This window comes from Papio anubis, chromosome 7, assembly GCF_008728515.1.
Source record: "Papio anubis isolate 15944 chromosome 7, Panubis1.0, whole genome shotgun sequence".
Taxonomy (NCBI): domain Eukaryota; kingdom Metazoa; phylum Chordata; class Mammalia; order Primates; family Cercopithecidae; genus Papio; species Papio anubis.
The window spans coordinates 71,391,416-71,414,847 of NC_044982.1; the positions used below are offsets into that span (position 1 = coordinate 71,391,416).

At 42.3% G+C, this 23,432-nt stretch overlaps 1 protein-coding gene across 5 annotated transcripts in view; it reads right to left on the reverse strand.

Moving 5' to 3' along the window:
* The window catches only part of PRORP (protein only RNase P catalytic subunit), a 149,655-nt gene that overhangs the window by 120,761 nt on the left and 5,462 nt on the right, over positions 1–23,432 (reverse strand). For 4 of the 5 annotated variants that reach the window (XM_003901703.4, XM_009211396.4, XM_009211395.4 and 1 more), the window contains one exon: positions 23,192–23,324. In XM_003901703.4, coding sequence (XP_003901752.1) covers positions 23,192–23,324 — 133 coding nt within the window. Of the gene's footprint in view, positions 1–23,191; positions 23,327–23,432 lie in introns of all 5 variants that reach the window. The other variant, XM_021941125.2, reaches the window with a different exon arrangement.

A 23,432-nucleotide genomic window follows, 5' to 3' on the forward strand; every position in this document is an offset into this window, starting at 1 on the left:
GCACCAGTATTACTGTTTCTAATCTAGTATCTTATTTACATTATTCTATTCTCTAAGACGACCAAATGAAAAAGCAATAAAATCGATACATTTAGGCAACAGCTATAGAAAAACTAGGCAGAATTTTTTAAGAAAATTTTTTTTATTATTATTATTATTTTTATTTATTTATTTTTTTTGAGACAAGAAATTTTTTAAGAAAAGTAACACTAAAAGTGTATCACGGCCGGGCATGGTGGCTCAAGCCTGTAATCCCAGCACTTTGGGAGGCCGAGACGGGTGGATCACGAGGTCAGGAGATCGAGACCATCGTGGCTAACCCGGTGAAACCCCGTCTCTACTAAAAAATACAAAAAACTAGCCGGGCGAGGTGGCGGGCGCCTGTAGTCCCAGCTACTCGGGAGGCTGAGGCAGAAGAATGGCGTGAACCCGGGAGGCGGAGCTTGCAGTGAGCTGAGATCGGGCCACTGCACTCCAGCCTGAGCAACAGAGCGAGTCTCCATCTCAAAAAAAAAAAAAAAGTGTATCACTTTGGGAAGTACCTCACTTCTAAATATTGTTTCTAAAAATTTACTTAGAAGATGATTATATAGAACTCACAAAACTTTTCCCATAAATAAAAATTTATTTAAAAATGGCTTGGTTTCCATGACAAATGATGCAACGGGTTATAGTATAACAGTAATAATGCCAACCTGAATCTGAGAGAGAAAAGATCACAGGCTGTAAGAAAGACAAGACTCTCTTGCCCTTGGCGCAAGAAAAGTAAAATATCTCCTTTGCACACTCCCACCTTGTTTAAACCTCGTAAAGGTGACTTTATCCCTCTGTCTCTAGCACACTCCACATACAACGTTCCACTTGAGCACCCCCCTCAGATCAGCCCCTCAAAACATTCTCTATGAAAAATCACCAACCCAACTCTAAAACAGCAGCAGCCAAACACCCATACCCACACCGAATTCTCATTTCCTTGTAAAGCCAAACTCAGCTATGCTTTAGCAGGAAAGTACACTGCTGCAAGCTAAATCTCATAAAAAAGACTGGATCCCAGCTGGTAGAATTTCAGTCAAGTGTTACATAAAAGAAAAAGAATGAAGAAATTAGGAAAGCATTTGACATTGGGAAGGCCACTGCTAGGAGTGACCTGCTTGGCCTTTTAAGTTTTTAACCTTCCTAAAATTCTGAATTCATTGATTTTTCTAGAAGTTTCACATTTTTGGCCAGAATTCTTGCACCAACACACCTGAATGGTAACTGTTTTAGGGCACCAGAAACTGTGCTGCTGTAAGACAGTATACTTAATCAATAAATGTTGTGTGACTTCTGATTGCTCCACCAACAGCCATTTCCCCATCTTTCTCCCTCTGTTCAGGCCTCCCTATTACCTGAGACACAACAATATTGAAATTATGCCAATTAATAATTCTACAATGGCCTCTAGGTGTTCACGTGAAAGGAAGAGTCTCAGGTCTTATACTTTAAATCAAAAGCTAGAAATCATTGAGCTTAGTGAGGAAGGCATGTCGAAAGCTAAGACTGGGCTGGGCATGGTGGCTCACGCCTGTAATCCCAACATTTTGGGAGGCCGAGGCAGGCGGATCACTTGAGGCCAGGAGTTCTAGACCAGCCTGGGAAACATGGCGACACCCCATCTCTACTAAAAATTAGCCGGGTGTGGTGACACATGCCTGTAATTCCCAGCTACTCAGGAGGCTGAGGCATGAGGATTGCTCAACTGAACCCGGGAGGCGGAGGATGCAGTGAACCGAGATTGTGCCACTGCACTCCAGCCTGGGTGACAGAGCAAGACTCTGTCTCCCTGCCTCAAAAAAAAAAAAGAAAAAAAAAAAAAAGCTAAGATAGGCCAAAAGCTAGGTACCAAACTTTGCAAATGCAAAGTTCTCGAAAGAAATTAGAAGTGCTACTTCAGTGAACAAATAAATAAGAAAGCAAAATAGCCTTATTGCTGATATGAAGAAAGTTTTAGTGGTCTGGATAAAAGATCAAACCAGCCACAACATTCTCTTAAGCCAAAGCCTAATTCAGAGCAAGGCCTGAATGCTTCAATTCCACAAAGGCTAAGAGAGGTGAGGAAGTTGCAGAGGAAAAGTTGGAGGCTAGCAGAATTTGGCTCAAAAGGTTTAAGAAAATAAGCAATCTCCATAACATAAAAATGCAAGGTGCCAGGCATGGTGGCTCAATCTGTAATCACAGTACTTTGGGAGGCTGAAGCAAGAGGATCACTCGAGGTCAGGAGTTTGAGACGAGCTTGCACAGCATAGCAAGATCTTATCTCTACAAAAAATTTAAAAATGATCCAGGTATGGTGGTATGCTTGTAGTCTAGCTACTCGGGAGGCTTAGATGGGAGGATTGCTTGAGCACAGGAGTTCGAGGCCCCAATGGACTATGATCGTAGCACCACACTCCAGCCTGGATGACAGAATGAGACACTGTATTTTAAAAAAAAAATTAAAAAGTGCAACATATAGGCTGCTGGGAGGTTACGGGCAAAGACGGGTGTAACCAACGCAAAAAACAAAACAAGTGCCAGGTGAAGCATCAAGTACTGATGTAGAAGCTGCAGCAAGTTATCCAGAAGATCTAAGATCACTGATGAAGGTGGCTTCACTAAACAACAGATTTTCCGTGGAGACAAAACAGCCTTCTATTGGAAGATGCCATCTAGAACTTTCATAGCTAGAGAGAAGTAGTCAATGCCTGACTTCAAAACTTCAAGGGACAGGCTGACTCTCTTGTTATGGGCTAATAAAGCTGGTGACTTTAAATTGAAGTCAATGCCCATTTACCATTCCAAAAATCTTAGGGTCCTTAACAATTATGCTAAATCTCCTCTGCCTAAGCTCTATCAATGGAACAAAGCCTGGCTAATAGCACATCTGTTTACAGCACGGTTTACTGAATATTTCAAGCCCACTGTGGAGACCTACTGCTCCAAAAAAAAGACTCTTCAAAACAATATTGCTCAGTGACAACGCACATAGTCACCCAAGAGCTCTTATGGAGATGTATAAGGAGATGAAAGTTGTTTTCATGTCTACCAACACAACATCCATTCTAAAGCCCATGGATCAAAGAGTAAATTCGACTTTCTGGCCTTATTATTTGAAAAATATGTTTTGTAAGGCTATAGCTGTCATCGACAGTGATTGCTCTGAAGGATATGGGCAAAGTCAATGGAAAACTTTCTGGAAAGGATTCACCATTCTACATGCCACTAAGAACATTTGTGATTCATGGAAAGAGGTCAAAATATCAACAGTAACATGTTTGGAAGAAGTTGACACCAACCCTGATGGATGACTTGGAGGGGTTCAAAATTTCAGTGAAAGAAGGAACTGCAGATATGGTGGAAATAGCAAGAGAACTAGAATTAGAAGTGGAGCCTGAAGATGTGACTGAATTGCTTCAATCACAAAATAAAACTTGGATTAGGAATTTCTTCTTATGGATGAGCAAAGAAAGTGGTTTCTTGAGATAAAACTCACTCCTAGTGGACACATTGTAAATATTGTTAAAATGATAACAAAGAATTTAGAATATTACGTAAACTTAGTTGACAAAGCAGCAGCAGGATTTGAGAGGACTGACTCCAATTCTGAAAACAGTTCTAATGTGGTAAAATGCTTTCAAAAAGCACTGCATGCTGCAGAAAAATTTTCTGTGATGAGAAGAGTCAATTTATGTGGCAAACTTCATTACTGTCTTATTTTAAGAAATTGCCACACAGTGGTTCATGCCTGTAATCCCAGCACTTTGGGAGGCTGAGGCGGGTGGATCATTTGAGCCCAGGAGTTCAAAACCAGCCTGGGCAACATGGCAAAACCCCATCTTGACAAAAAATTAGAAAAAATCAGCTAGACATAGTGATGTGAGCCTGAAGTTGCAGTTACTCAGGAGGCTGAAGTGGGAGGATCATGTGAGCCTGAGAAGTGGAGGCTACGGTAAGCCGTGATCTTGCCAGTGCACTCCAGCCTGGGTGACAGAGTGAGACTCTGTCTCAAAAAAATAAAGAAATTATCATAGCTATCCCAGCCTTCAATAAACACCACCACTTTGATCAGTCAGCAGCTATCAATACCAAGGCAAGCAAGACTCCCCATCAGCAAAAAGATTACAACTTGCTGAAGGCTCAGATGACCATCAGCATATTTTTTAGCAATAAAGTATTTTTAAATTAAGGTATCTATACACGGTTTTTGGATTTTTTTGTTTGTTTGTTTTTAGATATAATGCTATTGATACTTAATAGTCTACAGCATAGTGGAAAGATAAGTTTTGTTGTTGTTTAGAGGCAGAGTCTCACTCTGTCACCCAGGCTGGAATTCAGTGGCACAATTATAACTCATTGTCACCTTGAACTCCTGGGCTTGAGTGATCCTACAAACTTAGCCTTCCAAAGTAGCTAGGACTACAGGTACACACCACCAAGCCCAGCTAATTAAAAAAAATTTTTTTGTAGAGATGAGGTCTCACTATGTTCCCCAGGCTGCAGTCGAACTCCTGGCCTCAAGCAATGTTCCTGCCTAGGCCCCAAAGCAGTGGGATTACAGGTGTGAGCCACCATATCTAGCCACGGAAAGATAACTTTTATATGACCTGGGTAACCAAAAAATTTGTGTGACCCACTTTATTGCAATATTTACAATAAAGCTTAGAACCAAACTTGCAATGTCTTCAAAGTATGCCTGTACTTTAAAATATGTGGCTTAAAACTATATTTTGCAGATAATTAAATTTCTTTCTCAGATTTTAAAAAAATCACTAAGCCCCCAAAGTTTTCCATTTACCACACAACATTTATTTAAATGTGGGGAAAAAACCCCACAGTTCATTTTAGAGATGACAAGATCTTCAAACCCAGAAAAAAGAGAAGGCTCTGGAGACTGTGATAAAGAGCTCAGTTCACATCTTTCAGTTTGTAACCAAATAAAGAAAAAAATATATATCCCTAAAGACCTAAATTAGATAAGTTCTTATACTGACATTTCATTTGGGTCATATGTCCTGTCTTAAATTTGTATTTAGAGAAACACCAGAAGGCCCCCTCTTTGTCAATTAACTGAAGAGATACCATCAAGCAGCACAAATGGTTTGCTTTAAACTTAACCCTAAAAACTCAATTAAATGTACCACAGGCAATTTGCCTGCCTCCTTTTCTTTTCCAGAAAGGAGAATCCTAAATCATTAAAGCTTTATTTAAAAACTTCTAAATCACAGAATTATGGGGACTGTGATTACGATTAAAGTTTCATTAAATCTTCAAAATGGGGCTGGGTGCGGTGGCTCACACCTGTAATCCCAGCACTTTGGGAGGCCGAGGTGGGTGGATCACCTGAGGTCAGGAGTTCGAGACCAGCCTGGCCAACATGGTGAAACCCCTTCTTTACTAAAAATACAAAAAAATTAGCCAGGCATGGTAGCAGGAGCCTGTAATCACAGCTACTCAGGAGGCTGAGGCAGGAGAATCACTTGAACCCAGGAGGTGGAGGTTGCGGTGAGCCAAGACAGTGCCATTGCACTCTAGCTTGGGCAACAAGAGCAAAACTCCATCTCAAAAAATAAACAAATACATAAATAAATACATAATAAAATTAAATTAAAGTTCAAAATGAATGGATCAGGGTTGGCCGGCTAGCTAGCCTGCCTGCCTGCCCGCCCACCCGCCCGCCCGCCTTTCTTTCTTCCTTCCTTCCTTCCTTCCTTCCTTCCTTCCTTCCTTCCTTCCTTCCATCCCTCCCTCCCTCCCTCCCTCCTCCCCCTTCCTTCCTTTCTTCCTTCCTTCTTTCCTGATGGAGTCCTGCTCTGTCGCCAGGCTGGAATGCAGTGGCACAATCTCGACTCACTGCAACCTCTGCCTCCTGGGTCCAAGCGATTCTCCTGTCTCAGCCTCCTGAGTAGCTGGGACTACAGGCGCACGCGCGCTACCAGGCCCAGCTAATTTTTCTATTTTTAGTAGAGATGGGGTTCACAATGTTGGCCAGGATGGTCTTGATCTCTTGACTTCGTTATCCGCCTGCCTCTTCCTCCCAAAGTGCTAGGGTTATAGGAGTGAGCCACTGCACCTGGCCTTTTATCTTTCTTTATAGCTATTTTGACAGAAAAAAAAAATTTCCCCTTTTCACAAGTGTTGATGAAATTTTTTATACTTAATAAATATTATAATCAGAATAAAACCCACTTCCATTTTGAAAAGTAAAAGAAAATGATTAAGAAGTCTCAATAAGAACTAAAAAAGCACCAGGTGCAGTGGCTCACGCCTGTAATCCCAACCTTTGGGAGGCCAAGGCTGGAGGATTACTTGAGCCCAGGAGTTCATGACAAGCCCAGGCAACAAAGTGAGACCCCCATCTCTACAAAAAAATTTAAAAATTAGCTGGTCGTGGTGGTGTGTGCCTGTAGTCTCAAATACTCAGGAGGCTAAGGTGAGAGGATCACTTGAGCCTGGAAGGTTGAGGCTGCAATGAGCTATGATCACGCCACTGCACTCTAGCTTGGGTGACAAGGGTCTCATAAAACAAACTAAAAAAGAACATAAGAAACTAATAGAAAATATACTGAGTACTGAGACTGTTGTCTTTTTGTTTTAGCTTCCTTTGTTAATATGCTTGTGTAATAAAATAGAGGGAAATAAACTTTACTTGAACTTTTACAATAGAAAGAAAAAGAAAATCATGTCTAAACCAGAGTATTTTCTAAAACTGTGGTTCAAGGACTGCTGGGTATCCCCAAGACCCTCTCAGGGGATCTGCAAAGTTAAAACTATTTTCATAACACTGAGATGTTATATGCCGTTTTCACTCTCATAAGCTCACAAGTGTACAGTAGAGTTTGGGCATAGTATCTCCAAGAGCCAACAAAATCCTCTCTGCTTTTCCAACTACCTATTTCCATGAGCTTCCATTTTCTTCATATGCTTCATCCAGAACACCATACCACAACAGACTGAATATAGAAACAGATACAAAAATCCCGCTGTCAACTCTTTTCACCAAAATGATGATGCTGAAAGCAAAGAAGGAAATCCCTGCTCCTCCCAAAGCCAAGTCCAAAGTTAAGGCTTTGAAGGCCAACAAGGCAGTGTTAAAAGGCATCCAGTCGCACACAAAAAAAGATCTGCAGGTCACCTATGTTCCAGTAGCCCAACACACTTTGGCTTTGAAGGTAGCCCAAACATCCTCAGTAGAGAACCTGCAGGAGAAACAAGCTTTACTATTATGCCATCAAGTTTCCCTTGACCACTGAGCTGACTGTGAAGACAATACCACATCTGTGTTCACTGTGGTTATCAAAGCCAACAAGCACCAGATCAAACAGACTATATAAAGAAAGTCTGTGACACTGACATGGCCACGATCAACACCCTAATCAGGACTGATAGAGAGAAGCCAGCCTATGTTTGACCGGCTCCTAACTATGATGTTTTGGATGTTGCCAACAAAATTGGGATAACCTAAACTGAGTCCAACTGGCTAATTCTAAATATAAGGGTTTTTTTTGCCATTTATTTAAAAAAAACTACCTGTCTTCGGCTGGGCGCGGTGGCTCACGCCTGTAATGCCAACACTTTGGGAGGCTGAGGTGGGCAGATCACCTGAGGTCGGGAGTTCGATACCAGCCTGACCAACATGGAGAAACCCCGTCTCTACCAGAAATACAAAATTATTCAGGCTTGGTGGCCCATGCCTATAATCCCAGCTACTTGGGAAGGCTGAGGCGGGAGAATCGCTTGAACCTGGGAGGCGGAGGTTGCGGTGAGCTAAGATCGTGCCATTGCACTCTAGTCTGGGCAACAAGAACAAAACTCTATCTCAAAAAAAAAAAAAAAAAACCAAAAAACTACCCATCTTTTATTAAGCCATATTATTGAAAAGACCTGCAAAAATGTAAGACAATGTACTCTTCTCACCAATATTGGTTTTGTTCTGGACAATAGAATTATTTTCTATAAAAATGTTATTGAGGCGGGGCGTGGTGGCTCACGCCTGTAATCCCAGCACTTTGGGGGGCTGAGGTGGGCGGATCACGAGGTTAGGAGATCGAGACCATCCTGGCTAACATGGTGAAACCCTGTCTCTACTAAAAATACAAAAAAATTAGCCAGGTGTGGTGGTGGGCACCTGTAGTCCCAGCTACTTGGGAGGCTGAGGCAGGAGAATGGCATGAACCCGGGAGGCGGAGCTTGCAGTAAGCCAAGATCGCACCACTGCACTCCAGCCTGGGTAACAGAGCAAGACTCTGTCTCAAAAAAAAAAAAAAAAAAAAATTATTTATGCTACATCAGTTTTTATATTCTATTCAATAAATTAATATATATCTGGCTGGGCACAGTGGCTCACGCCTGTAATCCCAGCACTTTCGGAGGCCAAAGTGGGTGGATCACTTGAGGTCAGGAGTTCCAGACCATCCTGGCCAACATGGTGAAACCCCATCTCTACTAAAAATACAAAAATTAGCCAGGTGTGGTGGCATATGCCTGTAATCCCAGCTACTCGGGGGAGGCTAAGGCAGGAGAATCACTTGAATCTGGGAGGCAGAGGTTGCAGTGAGCAGAGATTACACCACTGCACTCCAGCCTGAGCAACAGAGTGAGACTCTGTCTCTAAAGCAAAACAAAAAACAAAAGCTCTCTAGAATGTTCAATAATTTTTAAATATATAAAATATATAAGAAATACTGTAGAACTGCAATTCTAAAGTATTTCTTAAAGTACAAGAAAAATACAACTTTACAAAGAAGTACTTTTTACAACAAGAGAAACAAAGAAAGCTGTTTAAAAGAGAATTTAGGCCAAGCATGGTGGCTCATGCCTGCAATCCCAGCACTTTGGGAAGCCAAGGCAAAAGGATCACTTGAACTCAGGAGATTGAGACCAGCCTGGACAACACAGTGAGATCCCATCTTTACAATTTTCTTTTTTTCTTTTTTTTGAGACAAGAGTCTCACTCTGTCGCCCAGGCTGCTGGAATGCAGTGGCGCAATCTAGGCTCACTGCAACCTCGGCTTCCCGGGTTCAAGCAACTCTCCTGCCTCAGCCTCCCGAGTAGCTGGGACTACAAGCTTGCACCATCATGCCCGTGGTGCATTAGAAAGGTTTCCCATGCTGCCCAGGCTGGTCTCTCAAGCTCCTGAGCTCAGGCAATCCACTCACCTCGGCCTCCCAAAGTGCTAGGATTACAGGTGTGAGCTACCAAGCCCAACCTCATCTCTACCACATCTAATTTTTTTTTTAATTTAAAAATTAGCAGGGCAGGGTGGCATGTACCTGTAAGTCCTACCTACTTGGGAAGCTGAGGTGGGAGGATCGCTCCACCCCAGGAGTTCAAAGCTGCAGTGAACTATGATCACACCATTGCACCCCAGCTTTGGCAAAAGAGCAAGCCCTCATCTCCTTAAAAAAAAAAAAACAACAAAAAAAAAACAATGAATTTATAATTTACAGGACGAGCTTCCGTGTGTGGGGGCTCACACTTATAATCCCAGCACTTTGGGAGACTGAGGTGGGAGGAATGCTTGAGCTCAGGAATTTGAGACCAGCCTTGGCAACATAGTGAGACTCTACCTCTACATAAGATAACAAATTAAGGCTGGGTGCAGTGGCTCATGCCTGTAATCCCAGCACTTTGGGAGGCTGAGGCGGGTGGATCACCTGAGGTCAGGAGTTCAAGACCAGCCTGGCCAACATGGTGAAACCCCGTCTCCACTAAAAGTACAAAAATTAGCTGGGCGTCATTGCAGGCGCCTGTAATCCCAGTTACTCGGGAGGCTGAGGCAGGAGAATCATTTGAACCCAGGAGACAGAGGTTGCAGTAAGCCGAAATCACGCCATTGTACTCCAGACTGGTTGACAAGAGCAACACTCCATCTTTTAAAAAAAAAAAAAAATTGCCCAGATGTTGTGGCACATGCCTGTAGTCCCAGCAACTCAGGAGGCTGAGGTGGGAGGATCACTTGAGCCCAGGAGGTCCCAGCTGCAGTGAGCCATGATTGTGCCACTGCACTCCAGCTTAGGTGACAGAGCAAGACCCTGTCAAAAAAAAAAAAAAAAAAAAGTGATCATGAGTTAATAATCATGGAGGATGGGGGTCCATTATATTAGTCTCTTTTTGCATATGTTTGAAATTTTCTCTAATGAAAAGATTAAAGAATTGAATTCTTATCTTTGTAGTTGAATATAAAAAATCTGACTGTCATTTAATGTTATTATCAAGAACCATGGCTGGGCATAGTAGCTCACACCTGAAATCTCAGCACTTTGGGAGGCCTAGGTGGGAGGACCACTAGAAGCCAAGAATTCAAGACCAGCCTAGGCAACATAGCGAGACCCCATCTCTACAAAAAAATTAAAATAAAAAAATTAGCCAGATGTGATGGCACACACCTGAATCCTAGCTACCCAGGAGGATGAGGCAGGAGGATTACTTCAGCCCAGGAGTTCAAAGCTGCAATGAGTTATGATCATGCCACTGTATTCCTGCCTGGGTGGATAGTAAGAACCTGTCTCAAAAAACAAAACAAAACAAACAAAAAAAAAAAAAAGAGAGAGAGAAAAAAAGAAGGAAAATAAGAAAAAAACCTAATTAACATTGAAGTAACACTATGCACATAGCTCCAAATTCACTTTTTGACCTTCACTGATGCCCACTCAATTAGTTTCAGTAGTTAAATCAGTAGATGCAAACTATTTGGAATTCTGCTTTGTTCACTTAAAATTCACATATACCACTCTCTTCTCTACCTACTATCACTAATCTGACTTACACAAAACTGACAGATATCTTTCAGTTTAATATTTAAAAAGTTCAACAAATCCTTTAACCTGATTGACCTGGTCATACCTAGAATAATTTATATGTAACATTATTGCCATCTGCTGGCTATGTTGTCTAATTACAGTAAACAAATGTTTAAAACAGAAAAGCTAAAAATTTATATAATAACTGAGATTTTTCTCCCAAAGCTATTCAACAGAAAAGAAGCTGCCATACCTTAAGGTTCTTCAAAATCTCACATTAGAAGCAACTGTTCTTGATTCTGGCTGCACTTTAAAATCACCTGGAAGCTTTTGAAAATCCTAATACCTGGACTCCACCAAGCCAAAGCAATTAAATCAGAATCTCCATGTTATGAAATGGAAGTCAACCACAGACTGAGAGAAAATATTTGCAAAATATATCGGACTTAGGACTTATATGTAGAGTGTAGAAACAGTTCTTACAACTCAATAATAAAACAATCCAATTTTTAAGATAGGCAAAAAATCTGAACAAATATTACACCAAAGATATATGGATAGCAATTAAGCACATAAAAAGATGCTCAACAACATTAGTCATTAGGAAAATCTAAATTAAAATCACAATGAGATATCACTTCACACCTATTAGAATAGTAAAGAGACTAACCTTAACCATACTAAGCATTGGCGAGGATGTGGGGCTACTATAGCCCTCATACTCTGCTGGTGGAAATGCAAAATGGTACAGCTACTCTGGAAAACAGCTGGACAGTTTCTGAAAAAGCTACAAACACACACACATCTACCATAAGACATCTACCATAAGACCCAACCATTCCAGTCCTAAGAGAGTTACCCAAGAGAAAAAAAAGCTGTAGTAGGTTGAATAGTGTAACCTCAAAATTTATGGCTAGCAGGAAACACAGAACGTGAATGTAGAAAGAGGGTCTTTGTAAATGAAATAAGACAAGGTCATGCTAAATCAGGGTGGGCTCTAAATCCCATAACTTGTAGCCTTATAGAAGAAGAGATGGCCCCCAGAGATACACACACACAGAGAAGGCCATGTGAAGACAGAAGCAGAGAATGGAGTGATGCAGCTAAAAGCCAAGGACACCATCAATTGCCAGGATCTGGCTTCTGAAGGTAGGAAGGAGAAGGAAGGATTCTTCCCTGGATCCTTCAAAAGGAGCATGACCGTGCCAACACCTTGATTTCAGATTTCTAGCCTCCAGAATTGTGACACAGTAAATGTCCGTCATTTGAAGCTACCCAGTTTGTGGTAATTTGTTAGGGCAGCCCTAGAAAACTAACAACAAAAGCACAAAGACTTGTCTAAGACTGTTCTAAACAGCTTTATTTATAGTAGCACCAAACTGGAAATAACCTAAATGTCCATCAACAAATGTACAAATTGTAAAATAGTCACACAATGGAATACTACTCAAATATAAAAATGAAAGAACTATTGAGACACAAAACAAGGATGAAATCTCAAAATGATTATGCTGAATAAAACAAATCAGACCCCCCCAAAAAAGTATATATTGTATGATTCCATAGTGGTTGCCTGGGGATAGTAGGGCAAGGGGGAGTCATTACAAAATGGCATGAGGAAACTTTTGGAGGTGATACATATGTTCATTATCTGGACTGCAGTAACAGTTCCACAGGTATATACATATGTCAAAACTCATAAAGTTGTACACTTTAAATATATGCTGTTTACTGTATGTCAGATATACCTCAATAAAACGATAGTTGAAAAAATCAAAATATTCCTGGGCACGGTGGCTCACATCTATAATCCCAGCACCTTAGGAGGCCAAGGCAGGAGAATCACTTGAGCCCAGGAGTTCAAGACCAGCCTGAGCAACACAGTGAGACCCCGTCTCTAATTTTAAAAACCAAAACCAAAAAAAAACTTATATAAAAAATCAGTATCTTTGGCCAGGCACAGCATCTCATGCCTGCAATCCCAGCACTTCAGGAGGCTGAGGTAGGCGGGTCACTTGTGGTCAGGAGTTTGACACCAGCCTGGCCAACATGGTGAAACCCCATCTCTACGAAAAAGACAAAAATTAGCCAGGCGTGGTGGTATGCACCTGTAGTCCCAGCTACTCAGGAGGCTGAGGCAGGAGAATCGCTTCAACCCTGGAGACAGAGGTTGCAGTGAGCCCAGATGGCACCACTGTACTCCAGCCTGGGCAACAGAGGGAGACTCTGTCTAAAAAAAAATCAGTATCTTAGTGGCTGGGGTCCAGGTAGCAGTTTTAAACACTTCCCAAGTATTCTAACCAGCAGCCAGGGTTGAAAGCCACTACATTAGAGGTTATCATCTCATTTACTTTGTTTTGAACAAAAGAGTACTATTTGGGGAAAACATATAAGCCTAAAATAACTTTTATAATGCTCATTTTAGGTGCTTATGGAGGCTAGCTGACATAATTTTTTTAAGTAGACAAAAGTATTCAACATGGATTTAATAATTATTCCTTGGTTTATACCTCATAATCTCAAATTATAGTCAAGCTTTAGAAAGCAACATTGAAGGCAGTTCCAGCTATTTGTCAACTAGATGTTTCTAATGCTCCTAACACAAAATAATTTAAAATGCTGAATATAATATAGTTTTATTAATACATATTTACAATGAACAGTATTACAATGACTTGTGTCCCCTCACCAAATTTATATGTTGAAGTCTCAACCCATAGTATTTCAGAATGTGACTGTATTTGGAGATAGACCTTTAAAGAGGTAATTAAGGTAAAATAAGGTCATAAGGATGGGCCCTGGTCAAATCTGACTGGTGTCCTTATAAGAAGAGGAAATTTGCACAAAGATGGTAACAGGAATACACCAGAGGAAGGTCACGTGAAGATACCACAAGAAGGTAGCCATCGGCAAGCCAAAGAGAGAGGGATCAGGAGAAGCCAAATCTGACAACACCTTGATCTTGGACTTCTAGAATCCAGAATGGTGAGAAAATTAATTTCTGCTGGTAAAGCTACCCGATCTGTGGTATTTACAATAGCAGCTTTAGCAAATTAATACAAATGGCGAGAAAAAAAAACCACCAACCAACCAAAACAAAACCACACACACACAAATGCACACGCGAAGAGCCAACCAGTCCCTTGAATCCTCTCATATAGTGCTCTTTGGTCTTTCTCCTTTTCCTATCTGGCCTGGACCCCATGCAGACCATGTTAACTACTTGCTCTGTCAGAAGCACCTTCTCTTGCTCTTTATCATGTGCCACATCTAACCAACAAAACCCAAACTCTGGACCAATGCTACCCTTTGTCCTTACTACTTCTGCTCTTGGTGAGCCAAGCTCTGTTGGAAATATATTAAATCACACCATCACAGAGAGTAATGTATACAAATTCACAGATTCAAACCTCAGCACCCACCCTCTGCCATAATCCTTCTGCCTTGAGTTAGCATCTTGATATCCCCTCAAGAACCATTCCAAACCTTCCCCACTCTCTCTAGTAATCTACTTGACTCTCATCTGTCTCATTTTGTATACTGCTTAACACGGCAGGTATCATTTCTCCCATTGTTCCCTCTTTCTACCAATATATCATCCACACCCATCTTCACTTTCTTTTTTACAGCCTCAAATGATATTTCCTTCATCTTCAACCTCCCCATTTGTGCTCTCTTTGGCAAACCTGCTACTTTTGCTCAGCAATATTCCTTTTTCTCTCCTACATATCCTGTTTACTCACTAATTTTTATCTCTGCTTTCTTTTCCTTCTTTTCTTTTCTTCTTCCTTCAAACAGGCACAAGCCTATCTCTCTAAACCCTCTCTTGACTCCACCATCCTCTAGCCACCACTGTATCATCTTTCTAATTTTCATGTAAACTTCTCAAAAGTAGAGTTTACACTCAATGTGTATTCACTCAGCTGCTATAACCTGGCTGAATTTGGCCCCTATTAAACTACTGAAACTGTTCTTCCTAAGGTCATCAATGATTCCTTAGTTGCCAAACCCAATATATCCCTTCAGTCCTCACCTTACCAAATCTCTACTTTGTACTCTGTTTTGATATTTGTGACACTCTACTGAATAGATTCTTTCTGCCTTGTTCTGACTGTTCTAATATATGAAACTTCTTCTCTGACCTTCCTTCCTATGCTGGTGTTCCCCATCCCACCCCTAAAAAGTTGTGAACTCAGCCCACTACTCTTCTCACTGTTTTCCTGGATGAGCTCAGGCACTCTTAGCATTTAACCTATTACTACTATGTTGATGGTACCCAAACCTCCAGCATTAACTCTCCCCTGTAAGCTGGAACGCAAGTCCTGGATCTTCTGCTGACATTAAAACCCAATATGAGCCAGGTGTGGTGGCTCACACCTATAATCCCAGCACTTTGGGAGGCCAAGGTGGGTGGATCACCTGAGATTGGGAGTTTGAGACCAATCTCACCAATATGGAGAAACGTCATCGCTATTAAAAATACAAAATTAGCCGGGCGTGGTAGTGCATGCCTGTAATCCCAGCTACACGGGAGGCTGAGGCAGAATTGCTTGAACCCAGGAGGCAGAGGTTGTGGTGAGCAGAGATTGCGCCATTGCACTGCAGCCTGGGCAGCAAGAGCGAAACTCTGTCTCAAAAAAACAAAAACAAACTAACAAAAAAAACCCATTATCAGATATTCAATTATCTTCTCCTCATATCTGTTCCTGATAGATAGCATCTTTCCAGAGTGACAAAAGAAAAGGAATTAGGGAGTGAGAGTTTGTTCATTCCATCACCCAAGCCGAAAACCTGAACATCATCCCGTCTTCTCCCATCACTGCAGCCAAACCAAATGGTGAGATTTTTATCTCCTAAAATGTTCTCAAAGCTGAGCTGGTCCTTCTCTACTCTTATTCTGGCTTTCATTTCCCTCATCATTCCACACCTGGATCACTCAGCAGCCTTCTGACTCAACTTCAGTGCCTCAGTCTTATCCTTTTCAACTCCTTTTTCCACCCAGCTGCCAGAGAGGTCTCTCTAAAATATACATATCACACTTTCGCTTAAAACATTTTTTTTTTTTTTTTTGAGACAGTCTCGCTCTGTCGCCCAGGCTGGAGTGCAGTGGCGCAATCACAGCTCACTGCAACCTCTGCCTCCCAGGTTCCAGCAATTCTTCTGCCTCAGCCCCCTTAGTAGCTGGGACTACAAGCATGTGCCACCACGCCTGACTAATTTTTGTATTTTTAGTAGAGATGGGGTTTCCCCATATTGCCCAGGCTGGTCTCAAACTCCTGACCTCATGATCTGCCCGCCTTGGCCTCCCAAAGTGCTGGGATTACAGGCATGAGCCACCATGCCTGGCCTGCTTAAAACATTTTAATGGCTCCCCAGAACCTATGACAATGTTTCTTAATAATAGCTGCTCATTATCCTATAGTATGCTATAGGACCAACCAGTGAGAAAGGAGAGGCCCGCTCCTAGACGCCACTGCTCCTTCACACTCATTACTTCTCTACTCCTGACCTCAACTGAGGTTTATGATATTCATTGATACCAGGGATCAGCAATTTTTTTCTGTTAAGGGTCAAATGGTAAATATTTTAGGCTCTGTAGGCCACATGTTCTCCTTTATATCTACTCAACTCTGTAGGACAAAAGTACCATAGACAGAGGAGAAGGGGTAGAGCAAGAAGGCAGAATAAAAGGCTCCACTGATCATCCCCTTGCAAGGACACCAATTTAACAACTATCTACACACGTACAAAAAGCACCTTCAAAAGAACCAAAAATCAGGTGAGCACTCACAGTACCTGGTTTTAACTTTGTATCACCAAAAGAGGCACTGAAGAGATACGAAAAACAGTCTTGAATCACCACTGCCATTCCTCTCCCATCCCCCTGCAGCAGCAATGTGGTGCAGAGAAAGAATCTGAGTGTTTGGGAGGGGGAGAGTGCAGCAATTGTGAGACATTGCATTGAACTCAGTGCTGCCCCATTAGAGCAGAAAGCAAAAATAGAACAAACTCAGCTGATGCCCACCCACAAAGGGGGCATTTAAACTAGCTCTAGCCAGAGGGAAACTGCCCATCCTAGTGGTTGAGACTGGAGTTCCCACAAGCCTCACCACCATGGGCCAAAGTGCTCTGCGCCCATAAATAAATTTGAAAGTCAGTCTAGGCCACAAGGACTGTAACTCCTAGGTGAGTCCTAGTGGTGAACTGGGCTCAGAGCCAGTGGACTGGTAGGGGCATGTGGCCTACTGAGACACCAGCTAGGATAGCTGGGGGGGGGGTACCGGTGCCATACCTCCCCTAAGCCCAGGCCCCACATCTCAGTCTCCTAAACAGACCCCCTCCTTCTACTTGAGGAGAGGAGATGGAAGAGTGGGAAGGACTTTGTCTTGCATCTTGGACACCAGCTCAGCTACAGCAGGATGGGGTACCGGTCAGAGTCATGAGACACCACCTTTTCCAGGCCCTAGCTCATAGACATTTCTAGATACACTCTGAGCCAGAAGGGAACACACTGCCTTAAAGGGAAGGACCCAGTCATGGAAGGATTCATCACCTGCTAACTGAAGAGCCCTTGGGCCCTGAATAAGCAGCAGCAATATCCAGGTAGTACATCATAGGCCTTGAGTGAGACTCTGATATTGCCGGCTTCAGATACCAACTCAGCCAGAGGTGGGCAGAACACCAAGGGTGAGTCCCAGGCCAGGCAGCATGCACCACAAGCTGACTGAAGAGCCCTTGGGCCTTAGGAGAACATCAGTGGGAGCCTGGCAGAACTCCCTGTGGGCTGGTGGTGGCGGTGGCCACAGGGTGGGGCTCCTCTGCTTCTGGAAAGGGGAGGAAAGAGTGGGAAGAACTGTGTCTTATGGTTTGAATGCCACCTCAGCCACAATACAATAGAACACTAGGTAGACTTCTAAGATTTTTGACTCTACTCCCTGGCTCCCAAATGGCACTTCTGGACCTGCCGAGGTCTGGGGGAACTTGTCGCCCTGAAGGGAAGAACACAGGCCTGGCTGGCTTTGCCACCTGCTGATTGTAGTGCCCCAGGGCCTTGAGTGAACACAGACAGTAGCCAGGGAGTAGTTAAGCAGGCCTTGGACAAGACCCAGTGCTGTGCTGGCTTAAGGTCTGACCCAGCACAGTCCTAGTGGTGGTGGCCACAAGGGTACTTGTGTGACTATATCCTCAGCTCCAGGTGGCTCAGAATGAGAGGGAGAGACTCTCTTTGTTTAGCAGAAAGTAAGGGAAGAGAATAAGAGCTTCTGCCTAGTAATCCAGAGAATTCTCCCTGATCTTGTTCAAGACCATTAGGGCAGTACCTCTTACCACAGCATTACTGGGCTTTGGGTGCCCCCTAAAGCAGATACAACTTAGATCACAACACCCAAGTCCTTTCAAATATCTGGAGAGCCTTCTCAGGAAGGAAAGGTACAAACAAGCCCAAACTGCAAAGACTACAATAAATACCTAACTCTTCAATGCCCAGACATGGTATCAAGACCATCCAGGAAAAGAGGACATCACAAAATGAACTAAATAAGGCAGCAAGGAACAATAGTGGAGAAGCAGATGTATGACCTTTCAGACAGAGAATTCAAAACAGCTCTATTGAGTAAACTCAAAGAAATTCAAGATAACACCAAGAAGGAATTCAGAATTCTACCAGATAAATTTAACAAAGAGATTGAAAAAAATTCTAAAAAATTGAGCAGAAATTCTGAAGCTGAAAAATGTAACTGGCATGCTAAAGAATGCATGAGAGTCCTTTAACAGCAGAAGGGATCAAACAGAAGGATTAGTGAGAATGAAGACAGGTTATTTGAAAATACACAGACAGGGCTGGGCACGGTAGCTCACGCCTGTAATCCCAGCACTTTGGGAGGCCAAGTGGGCAGATCATGAGTCCAGGAGTTCCAGACCAGCCTGGTCAACATGGTGAAACCCCATCTCCACTAAAAATACAAAAATTAGAAGGGCATGGTGGTGTGCGCCTGTAATCCCAGCTACTCCAGAGGCTGAGGTAGGATAATCACTTGAACCTGGGAGGCAGAGGTTGCAGTGAGCCAAGATTATGCCACCGTACTCCAGCCTGGGCAACAAAGCAAGACTCCGTCTCAAAAAAAAAAGAAAAAAAAGACTACCTCAAGGCATTGAATGATCCAACTTTCTTTCTTTTTTTTTTTTTTTTTGAGATGGAGTCTTACTCTGTCACCCAGGCTGGAGTACTGTGGTGCAATCTTGGCTCACTGCAACCTCCACCTCACGGGTTCAAATGATTCCCCTGCTTCAGCCTCCCAATTAGCTAAGATTACAGGCACGTACCACCATGTCCGGCTAATTTTTTATTTTTAGTAGAGACAGGGTTTCACCACATTGGCCAGGCTGGTCTTGAACTCCTGAACTCAAGTGATTCACACCCACCTCGGCCTCCCAAAGTGCTGGGATTACAGGTGTGAGCCACCGCGCCTAGCCAAATAATCCAACTTTCTTTTTTTTCTGGTTTTTTATTTTTTTGAGATGGAGATTTGCTCTTGTTGCCCAGGCTGGAGTGCAATAGTCCGGCCTTGGCTCACTGCAACCTCCACCTCCCGGGTTCAAATGATTCTCCTGCCTCAGCCTCCCAAGTAACTGGAATTACAGAGGCCCGCCACCACACCCAGCTAATTTTTATATATTTTGTATAGACGGGGTTTCACAATGTTGGCCAGGCTGGTCTCGAACGCCTGACCTCAGGTGATCCACCCGCCTTGGCCTCCCAAAGTGCTGGGATTACAGGTGTGAGCCACCACACCCGGCCAAATAATTCAACTTTCAATGAATAAAGAAAGGATTAGGGCAGTTACTCTGCCCTAAAGAAAAGGACAGTTACTCTAGTGACTCAAGCCTATAATTCCAGCACTTTGGGAGGCCGAGGTGGGAAGATCACTTGTGTCCAAGAGTTTGAGAACAGCCTGGGCAGCATAGTAAGACCCTGCCTCTACATTCAAAAAAAAAAAAAAAAAAAAAGGCAGAAAGAAAAGGACGTAGGCTGAGTGCAGTGGCTCACAGCTGTAATCCCAGCATTTTGGGAGGCCGACGCAGGTGGATAACGTGAGGTCTGGAGTTCGAAACCACCCTAGCCAACGTGGTGAAACCCTGTCTCTACTAAAAACACAAAAATTAGCCAGGTCTGGTGGCAGGTGCCTGTAATCCCAGCTACTTGGGAGGGTGAGACACAAGAATCACTTGAACCCGGGGGGCAGAGGTTGCAGTGAGCTGAGATCATGCCACTCCATTCCAACCTGGGCAACACAGCGTGACTCCATTTCAATGAAAAAAAAAGAAAAGGACATTAATGAGCAATAAGAAATCATCTGAGGGTATATATAGTAAGTACACAAAAAGACACAGTATATTATAACACTATAACTATGGTGTGTAAACTACTCTTATCTTTAGAAAGACTAAACAATGAGTTTAGTCAGGCAGTGCCTCACACCTGTAATTCCAGCACTTTGGGAGACCAAGGCAGGCAGATTATGAGGTCAGGAGATCAAGACCATCCTGGCTAACATGGTGAAACCTTGTCTCAACTAAAAAATACAAAAAAATTAGCCAGGCGTGGTGGCAGGCACCTGTAGTCCCAGCTGCTCGGGAGGCTGAGGCAGAAGAATCACTTGAACCCAGGAGGCGGAGGTTGCAGTGAGCCGAGATTGCACCACTGTACTCCAGCCTAGGCAACAGAGCGAGACTCTGTCTGATTAAAAAAAAAAGAAAAAAAAAAGACTAAACAATGAGTCAATCAAAAATAATAACTACTATAACTTTTCAAGACACTGATAGTACAATAAGATATAAATAGAAACAATAAAAAGTTAAAAAGCAGGGAGACAAAGTAAAGGTGTAGAGTTTTTATTAGTTTTCTTTTTGCTTGTTTGTTTATACAGTGTTAAATTATTATCAGCTTAAAATAATAGGCTATAGAAAAGTATTAGTGAGCCTCATGGTAACCTCCAATCAAAAAACATACAACAAGGCCGGGCGCGGTGGCTTACACTTATAATCCCAGCACTTTGGGAGGCCAAGGTGGGCAGATCATGAGGTCAGGAGTTCAAGGCCAGCCTGACCAACATGGTGAAACCCTGTCTGTACTAAAAATACAAGAAAAAAAAAATGCTGGGCGTGGTGGTGTGCACCTGTAAGTCCAGTTACTCAAGAGGCTGAGGCAGGAGAATCTCTTGAACCCAGGAGGTGGAGGATGCAGTGAGCCGAGATTGAGCCACTGCACTCTAGCCTGGGTGACACAGCAAGACTCCATCTCAAAAAAAAAAAAAGCATATAACAGATACACAAAAAATAAAAAGTAAGAAACTGAATTGTATCACCAGAGAAAATCATGTTCATTAAAGGGAAGAAAGGAAGGAAAAAAAGAAGACCACAAAACAACCAGAAAACAAAATGGTGGGACTAAGTCCTTACTTATCAATAACACTGAACGTATCTAAGCATGGTGGGATATAACAAAAGCAGCTATAAGTGCCTATATCAAAACAGAAGAAAAACTTCAAATAAACAACCTAAATATGTATTTCTTTTTTTTTTTTTTGAGATGGAGTTTCGCTCTTGTTGCCCAAGTTGGAGTGCAATGGCGTGATCTTGGCTCACTGCAACCTCCACCTTCTGGGTTCAAGTGATTCTCCTGCCTCAATCTCCCAAGTAACTGGGATTACAGGCACACACCACCATGCCCAGCTAATTTTTTTTTTTTTTTTTTTTGTATTTTTAGTAGAAACGGGATTTCACCATGTTAGCCAGGCTGGTCTCAAACTCCTGACCTCAGGTGATCCACCTGCCTCGGTCTCCCAAAGTGCTGGGATTACAGGCGTGCGCCACTGCATCTGGCAAATATGCATCTTAAAGAACTAGAAAAGCAAGAGTAAACCAAACCCAATATAGGGAGACTAAATAATAAAGATCAGAGCAGAAATAAATGAAACTGAAATTAAGAAAACCATACAAAAGATCATGAAACAAAAAGTTGGTTTTTTGAAGTTAAATGAAATTGATAAACCTTTAGCCAGACTAAGAAAAAAGGAGAGAAGACCCAAATAAATAAAATCAGAGATGAAAAAGAAGACATTACAACAAATACTGCAGAAATTCAAAGGATCATTAGTGGCTACTACGAGCAACCATATGCCAATCAATTGGAAAACCTAGAGGAAATGGCCATATTCCTAGACAGATTCAATCTATTAAGATTGAACCAGGCCGGGCGCGGTGGCTCAAGCCTGTAATCCCAGCACTTTGGGAGGCCGAGACGGGTGGATCATGAGGTCAGGAGATCCAGACCATCCTGGCTAACAGTGAAACCGTCTCTACTAAAAAATACAAAAACTGGTGTGGTGGCGGGCACCTGTAGTCCCAGCTACTCAGGAGGCTGAAGGCAGGAGAATGGCCCGGGGAACCTGGGAGGCGGAACTTGCAGTGAGCTGAGATCCGACCACTGCACTCCCAGCCTGGGCGACAAAACAAAGACTCGTCTCAAAAAAAAAAAAAAAAGATTGAACCATGAAGAAATAAAAACTTGAGAGCAATAACAAGTAACGAGATGGAAGCCATAATAAAGTGTCCCAGCAAAGAAAAGCCCGGGACCTGATGGATTCACTGCTCAATTCTACCAAACATTTAAAGAATAATACCAATCCTATTCAAACTATTCCAAAAAATAGAGGAGGAAAGACTTCCAAACTCAATCCATGAGGATAGTGTTACCCTGATAGCAAAACCAGACAAAGACATAGCAAAACAAACAAACAAACAAACAAAAAACTACAGGCCAATATCTCTGATGAATATTGATGCAAAAATCCTCAACAAAATACTAGCACACCAAATTCAAAATACACTAAAAAGATCATTCATCATCAACAAGTGGGATTTATCCCTGAGACGTAAGGATGGTTCAACATACACAAATCAGTTAATGTGATAAACTCTTGACTAGAAAAGTTGTGAGAAACCACAATGTTTTCATGGCAGTCTATTTAAACACAGTTTTCTAGAAGCACTTACAGAAAAAATAAGCATCTTTTTAGTTTAAGTGCACTTATTATGTCCCGATATAATAGGATTGACTCCAACAGATGATGGTCTAACCCAATTATTCTGTGAAATTCTAAAGCAATCTCTCCAAAAGGTTGGCAATTGTAGCCAGCAGGCCAAATCCAGCGTACTGCTTGTTTTCATGAATAAAGTTTACTGGAACACAGCCATGTCTATTCATTTATGTATTATCTATGGCTGTTTTAACTACAACAGCAGAGTTGAAAAGTTGCAACAGGGACTGATGGCCTACAAAGCCTAAAATATTTACTATCTGGCATCTTACAGAAATTGCTGACCCCTGCTCTAGACAAGCAATCCAAGAAGGAATCAAAACTGTTAGACTCACCTGAGGCGTTGTGTTTTTGTACTGGTCACCTCCATCTATCACATCCCTCATGATTCTTCCCTTAAGAAATTCATATTCTTCTGGACTCAGTTGAATAGACTCTATGGTTTTTCCACAGCCCAAACACTGGCCACTGTAATTACAATTGTTAAATAACAATATTTAAATATGTCAAATAATGTTCTGAGGAAAAATTTTTGTGAAATGAACAATGAGGAAATTAAAAGGTAATAAAAAAGAG